Source organism: Condylura cristata, unplaced genomic scaffold (assembly GCF_000260355.1).
Source record: "Condylura cristata isolate star-nosed mole 26May11 unplaced genomic scaffold, ConCri1.0 scaffold00006, whole genome shotgun sequence".
Classification (NCBI taxonomy): Eukaryota; Metazoa; Chordata; class Mammalia; order Eulipotyphla; family Talpidae; genus Condylura; species Condylura cristata.
The window spans coordinates 5,631,397-5,639,068 of NW_004567107.1; the positions used below are offsets into that span (position 1 = coordinate 5,631,397).

The window sequence follows — 7,672 nt, forward strand, 5'->3', positions numbered from 1 at the left end:
TCCTGGTGCAACCCGGTGCCCCTTTCTCCCGGTCACGGTGTGGGCAGCGAGTGCCACGGCCTGACATGATGGGGCGGTGCGGGGGCCCGCCGGCCAGGTGAGCCACCAGGAGGCCCCTCCCAGCCCAGGGCGGCGGGGCCACGGGGATCTGCACTGGGCGGAGTTCGGGGCCACCAGTCTGGCTGCCTGCCAATGGGAATGTTCATTTGCTTGGTTTTATGATTTTACACAATGTCCTTTATTTTCTAAAAGGGAGAAGAATTAATTTTCTTTGGCAACAATGTTGCACACGGACATATAAATCCGTTTACAGCCACCAAACGCAGACTAGCACCAGCGCTGTTTCCCGTTCCGGCGGCCCCTGCTCTGTAGAACCTGCCACGAGACACACTAGAGCCATTTCCAGGCGAGGACGAGCCACCGGGCACCCGTGGGCCGCGCTGCGCCCGGTCCAGGCAGCCTTGGGCTCAGGTGTGTCGCTCGGGCCGGGCAGGAGGCCGGGAGCCCATCTCAGCGGGCACCGGGGACTCCAAACCCTCGGGCGCGCGATGGCAGACAAGAGCCCCAGCCGCTGGCACCGCTGGCCTGGGCGCGCCCGCTGGAGAGAGCTGCCCTGTGGCCCCCGCACCCTGCGGCCTCCCGAGGGCCAGGCGTGCAGGGAGGGGCCCTGGGCGCTGCCCGTAGCCGGCTTTTCCCCATCTTCTCTGTTTGTTCCGGGACCGGCCTGACTCAGAACCAAATCCAGACCCCGTGGCGCGAAGCCTCGCCCGCTGCGGCTTCTCCCAGCCCGCTCTGTCCACGCGCACTGTCGCCGTCTACTTGTATGTTTGGGGCAGCCTGCTCTCTTTCTGGAACCGGTCAGATTTCATACAGCTAAAAAGAAAAATCCAAAAAACCAAGAGAGGCAGGGCACCTCTGCCAGGCGCGGAGCACATGACTGCCCAGGAGGTGAGCTGTGGTCAGAGAAAACCAGCAGCCACAGGGGGTCTGACCAGGAAACTCGGGGGTGGGGGTGGTGGAAGCCAGAGAAATCAACAGAGCTCCCAGGCCCGGAGCTAAGACCCAGCCACCTCAAAGGGGGCACATTCCCACCCGGCACCCCGAGGAGTCACGGGGGGTGGGGGAGGGTGACTCACCACTTAGCAAAAGCAAACACAACATCAAAAGGGCTTTTTAGAAGCTGCATTTCAAGCAAGATGGCTAACAACGGGCACCCACACCTCCGAGGACAGCTGGCTGGGCCACGCAGTCTCTGTCCAGCGGGGTCCTGCCCTGCGGGTCACGGCCATGTGCATAGGCACAGTGTGGTTATCCAGGAAAATGTGGCTTATGAGCGCTCGAGTTTGACTTTCATGTGATTCACACACCACTAAATCTTACTCACTTTATACTTTTCAGTGATTCGAACATATTAAAACCACCCTGAGCTTGCTAGGCCGTGGGTGGGGCGTGGTCTGGGCCGGGCTGGCGACCCCACCTCACACAGGGCAGAGGCACCATCATGCCGGCGTCTCTTAGTCAAGGACAGCCACTCGCAGGCCCTCGGGCATGTGACCAGGGCGCACACCTGCCGGAGAGCTGTGAGGACTGTGGCGAGTGGCCTCCTCGGACAGAAGGCTTAGGGGCTGGACCACGGGGAAAATCACATCCCCAGAAGGAGACACTAAGACAACAGTTGCTCTGTGGCCTGAGGTGATTTCCAGAGCTCGGAAGCACGATATGAGGGAGGCCAGTGAGCACCTGGCAGGCTGGGGCCCTTGCGGCCAGCACGGCTCCCCAGGCCACGTCCAGTTAACTCGGGGCCGCACCGTTCTCATGACAGAAGCAGCACAGGCGATCACAGCGAGCGGGGTCACCCCAGAGCAGCGAAAGAAATTAGTGAGAAGTCGGGCGGAAGCCCCTGCGGCCCTGGCGTGGGCTCCCCGCCTCCAGCTGTGGAGTTTACATGAAATCGGCGTGCACGTTCTGGCCTAGCATGGTTTTGGTTTTTCACTTTACTTGCACACACATCTTTTATCTAAACGATTTCTTGATCTTGAAAAGGCTGTTGCACCCCTACACTTTAGCTTTGGGCCTGGACATTCAGGCAAGTCACTCCCTCTCCGACCCCTCGTTTTGCAGTGTTTTTGAAAAAGCAGCAAGTGCCCATCCTTGTGGAAAAATCTTTCTGCACATCTGTTAAGTATTTTCCAGAAGAAATGCCTGGGAGAGGGAAGGTGCCGGCGGCGGTGCTTCTCACCATACAGCCCTGAGGGTGCAGGGCCCAGAGCCAGGGGCCTTTCCCCTCCCCGCCCCACCCCTGTGCCAGAGGCAGAGCAGTGTCCAGCTGCGCAGAGCAGTGGACAGTGGCGGCGGATGGCGGCCCGGTTCCCAGTCCCCAGGGCCAGGTGCACCTGCAAGCACAGCGCCCGCTGAGCCTCCGAGATGGCACAGGCTGGTGGGAGGTGGTGGCCCCAGCGCAGGGCACGTCCTGGCGGGGAATGTGCGGGCGCGTGTGCCCCCCCCATAGAGCGCATTCCTAGGCAAGGCAGCCCCGGGGTGAATGTCCCCCCCCGGCCCCATGGGCCCTGGACAGAGTTGCACCAGCATCACTGGTTCTCCAGGGACTGAGAGCAGCGCTCTCTGCGGACGTGGCAGAGAGCTGGCTCAGTGAAAGAGCCAGGGGAAGGGACATAGGAAAACACTTAAAAATAAACCTTACTGTAACAGCCATGCGTACAGAATTACAGAGGGCTGGTCATCCAAGTCCTCATCACCCCATTTGGAAACACACGCCTCTGAGGGGTCTGCAGCCCGGGGCGGCGTGGACGAGCACAGGGGTGGCCGAGCGGGCAGGCGCGTGCCCAGGGTTGCGGCTGTGTGCAGGCGCGCATTACTGGAGCCCGTGTGCGAGGCGCAGGGCTGGGGATCCCTCTCATCACCACAGCGCTCCAGCTACGGGGTGCCGGGCACTGGGCTGGGGCCCAGGGTGCAATTTGCCCCAACTGTTTTTGGAACAAACCACTGAAGCTTTAACCTCACAATGCCAAACTGAGATTTGCCACCATTGCCAGAGGCTGCTGGTACGTGGAGGCCGGGCGAGGGGTGGACTCTGCTCCCCTCCAGCCAGAATGGCTCACCGGCAGGCGGGCGGGCAGGATTCCCAGCCGCGCCTCGGTTGCCCACTGCTGAGCTTGCAGGCCGCGGAGCCAGCCGGGCCTGCAGGGTCTTCCTGGCAGCATCACAACAAAGCAGCCCTGGACGCTCGTGGAGCAATTTGGTGCCAGGAGGCCCGAGCAGCCTGCTGCTGCGGGCTGCAGCCTCAATCGCCCGTTTGGAAGATGAACTCCACTTGACTGCTGCTTACATAAATGTAACAGGAAGTTTCTGAACGGCTTCCCCTGTGTCTTGAGGCTGTTACCTCAGGCCTGCTCAGCAACAGCTGAAATGAGCCCAGACAACACCTCATCAAAGCCGCAGGGCGAGGAAGCAGTGGTCCAGGGGCCTCGTGGGGAATGCTCCACCAACGCCAGCAGACGCTGCCCGAGGGCCTCTCCTGCAGAAGGCCCACAGCTGGGGAAGCCATCAAGCGCCCCGGGGAGGGGGGAGCCAGCGCTGGATGAAAAGATTTCCAAGCTGGAGGGAAAAGTCCTCCGCTTTGATGGCGTCTTCCTAATGTGCCTCTGGAGAGGGCCGCCCTGCTGAATCCCACAAACCTGTTTTGCGCCACTTGGCCTAAGCATCTGGGGAAATGTTCAGTGTTTCTACACAATAGGTCACCTTTCCACACGGGGTATGCTCAGCTCTGCTAAAACAGCCCTGGCACAGAAGAGGCGCTCCCCTGGGGTGCGGTTTGGAGAGAGCATGCTCCAGCCACCCCTGGGACCCAGCTCTGGGCGGGGCAGGGCTGCGGGGGCGGGGCTGCGGTACCCCGCCCTGGCGTCCCCCCCAGGAGTGCCACCGGAAACAGCGCGACTGGCTTTTGCTTATACTTCTACGCCTATCAGGGCGTGATCACAGCACGAGAAACTAATACTGACACGAATTATGCCATTGTTCTATTTCATCTATTTAGTAACCCGAAGTTGCAATTTTTAGAAAAAAAGATTACCTTTGAAATAACCGATCCATTATGGTACATGAATGAATGCCATGTTCCCGTGTTCGAAGTGTCACTCAGCGTTAAGAGGGTGTGCTGGTAAGTGGCACCGATTTGCCACTTCCCCTCACGCACAGACACCCCTGACTGGAGGTCTGGAATAATCAGGGGCGAGCTTGTGGGTTTCCTCGGCTCTTAGCGAAAGTCACCTGCACTGCCAGGCACCTAATGAATCTCAATTCTTTAATAAGGCTTGTAAGGTTTCCCCTCCCTGGGAAAAAGTGAGCAGGAAAACCAGGACTGATGAAGTTCCTGCCCAGGCAATGCTATCAATTTCAAGGCCGAGCTCGGAAAGCACAGACGCATTCAACGGGGACCATGTGGGGGGCCGTCGGGGTACCTCCTGGCCACAGACGGGGCTTTGAGAAATGAGAGGTGAGGACAGAGCCGGACGCGGCGGGCGGCCCCGCGGCCCTCGGGAAGCCTGCCCGGGGTGTCTGGCAGGTGAACAATCCCGAGACTATTCTCTGGAAGCCTCCCTTTACGCTTGTGAAATCCACACACAGTTTTTCATCATTAGTTTCAAAACACACCGAGTCACGGGCCCTTCCCGGAGTTGCCCTTCCCGGAGTGCTGCGGTGGCACCAGACCCCCGGCTGGGAGAAGTGGGGGGCAGGCGGGGGGCCAGGGAGCGAGGGTTGGGGCGCCGTGCCGGGGGGCTCGCGTACCTGATATCGCGTACAGGTTGGAATGCTGGTACTCGTAGTCCGCGCGGGTGCTGCTCCGGCCTCGGAAGGTAGCGGGGAGCGTAAGGGAGATGTGCCTGAGAGAGACAGGAGAGAAAGGCGTTCAGGGGCCCGGGCCGTCCCCAAGGCTCAGGCAGCTCGGCCACCGTGGGCCACCGTCGGCCACCACCAAGGGCCCCTCCCCCGGCCTCCAGTCTGTCCCGAGGAGTCCGAGGTTTCCAGGCCTCAGCGGCCACCTTTTCCCAGCCCGTGGAGGGCAACCTAAGGGAAGGATTTCCCAAGCCTGTGGGCACATCCAAGGTGCTCCGAGGGGGGCGGGGGGTGGGGGGCAGCGGACTCTGTGCCCGCTGGGCATGACACACTAGCAGGGCCAAATCCCCAGGCGGGCCTGACCGGCCCTGGCCTGGCCTCTTGCCCTGGCCCTGGAAAGGCCAGCAGCACGGGCAGCATCTGAGGTGCTACGGCCAGGTGAGTCCAGGAGCTGATGGCGATCAGAAGGGCACAGCCTGATTGCTGGGGGGAGGGGCCGTGGCACACAGGTGCTCAGGAAGCCCTGCCTCAGGCCTGGGAGGTCTTTTACGGGGCAGGTGTAGCCACTGATGCGAGCGAGGCCTGCAGAGCACCAGAGTCAGAGAAGGGGGGGCCGGGGCACCCAACACTCGGGGGTCGGCGGGGAGCAATGTAGAGCGGCTCGCCGCGTGGCAGGGTTGGCGTGGAGGGTCAGGCGCCAGCGCTGCTGTCTCCAGCCGGGGAGGGGCCGAGGGCGCGAGCTCTGGGCGCGCAGAGAAGCGGAGTTTACGGCGCCCCCTTTTCACCGCAAGCGCCACTTCCAGAGCGGCCCTTGTGCGGCCAGCTCCTGGGGGCGGCCTCCTAGGCAGTCTGTCCCCTCAGAACCGGAGTGAGCAGGTCTCCGGGGCCGCACGAGCCCAGGGCCGGAAAGGCGTGCGGCTTGCCGGGGGGCAGAGAGGGTCGAGGGCAGCCATGGGCACCACCGCGGGGCACAGGCCACCTCCAGGCCTCGGGCGCCACGGGTGGTGGGGTGCTCATGGCGAGCGGGGTCATCACCAGCACCGACAAAGCCAAGAGCTGAGCGCCTTCAGGAGCTGGGCCCTGGGGGGCGGGGAGGGGAGGAAGCCGCCCTGCAGCCTGACATGGGCCCAGAGGGCCATCGACGGCAGCAACCACGCGGGCGGCTGGTGACGCTTCCCGGGACACGTGGTACAGGGTTAGGGGGCCCCCGAGTAAGGGGACCCACCGGGTAAGGGGACCCACCGGGTAAGGGGGACTCACCGGGTAAGGGGGACTCACCGGGTAAGGGGGCCCCCGGGTAAGGGGGACTCACTGGGTAAGGGGGACTCACCGGGTAAGGGGGCCACCGGGTAAGGGGCCCGTGGGTAATGGGGACTCACCGGGTAAGGGGGCCCCCGGGTAAGGGGGACTTACCGGGTAAGGGGGACTCACCGGGTAAGGGGGCCCCCGGGGTAAGGCGCACAGGACGAAGCTGGAAGGGGAGTGGCCTGAGCCGGGCGTGGGGGGTCGGGAGAGGCTGGGTTTTATGCCCCAGGAAGGCAGGTCCCGAGCTCTGCTCCGCCCACAGGCCGAGGCGGGGGCACCAGAGTCCCAGGGCTTGCTCGGCCTGCAGACTCACCCCGCCCCGCCCCGGCCTGGCCCGGGACCGGCTCGCAGAACCTCTGAAGATGGGCCAGGTGTGGGCGGCCCGAGGCAAGGGGCAGCTGCGGGAGGGCTTTAAGCCGTTGATCAATGCTCTGACCACAGCCCTCAGTCAGTGAAGCTGAGAAAACACAAGAGTGAATTATCGGCTGCGGCTGCGGTTGAGCAGAGCTTAAATGATGACAGGTGACCGGCAGAGCTCGCCGCCAGGCGCCAGCCCCCGGTGGGCAGGGCCCTCACGTGCCCTGCGGGGCACAGCCGGCTGTGTGACGTGTGGGGCCCAGTGCGGAATGAAAGCAGAACCCAGGAGCTCCCAGATGGGGGGCGGGCAGAGCACCACAGCAGCACCCGCCCGGTGAGCACCGGCTGGGCCGGCTGGAGCAAACCTGTGAAGCCCACCTGGGGCAGAAGCTTCTGCTGCATCCTGTACCAGTGGGAGACCCAGGAGCCGGGCTGGGGAGGGGCAGGGAGGAATTAGGTATTAGGCCACACCCTTACACCGCTAAGCTTTGGAAGGCCTGAAAAGGTGCATCCACTTAAGTGAGAGCACAAAACAGCTGTGTGGTGCATTGCACAGTGACTTCAGGGCTGGAAGCACAGGGGGGCTCATGGGGATATGAAGCCTTAACAGAACAGAAGTCAGGGACCAGGATCACAGGAAAGGGCGAGCCAGGAGGTAAGGGAGAGAGATGGGGTCGGCTGCACCACCGGTGGGCAAAGTTCAGCCTAGTGAGTGTCTAACACGAGTCAACACAGTCCCGTGGGGGCTCAGCCAGGGCACGCAGGACCCCTGCAGCAGGGGAGCGTAAAAACAGCTGTGAGGTTCCAGGAGCAACTTTTATAAATGCGACCAGTGGAAAGCAGGAAGGTGAAAGTGCTCTGCAGGGGTTCTCTGGAAGGCTTCCTGGAGGAGGTGGCACTGGGTGAAGTGAAGATGGCAGGGTCAGAGGGCTGCAGCATGATGCCTCCAGGTTCTGGGGGTGGTCTCCTAAGGAGGTTGGGGCAGAGGAAGGGTGTGGGTGCAGGAGGCAGAGGGCTGAGGGGTCAGAGCCCACAGCAGGCCCCCCACAAGTTGGGACTTGATCCTGAGGCACTTTTAGACAGAGGCGTGACCAGATCCAATCTACAATTTTAAAAGATTGCCAGCCTGTGGGAAGGTGGGGAAACGGGGAGAGGC

At 62.4% G+C, this 7,672-nt stretch overlaps 1 protein-coding gene across 1 annotated transcript in view; it reads right to left on the reverse strand.

The window, feature by feature from the left end:
* MVB12B (multivesicular body subunit 12B) overlaps positions 1 to 7,672 on the reverse strand; it is a 99,247-nt gene that overhangs the window by 56,439 nt on the left and 35,136 nt on the right. The window contains exon 4 of the mRNA XM_004677326.2: positions 4,807 to 4,901. Coding sequence (XP_004677383.1) covers positions 4,807 to 4,901 — 95 coding nt within the window. The remainder of the gene's footprint in view (positions 1 to 4,806; positions 4,902 to 7,672) is intronic.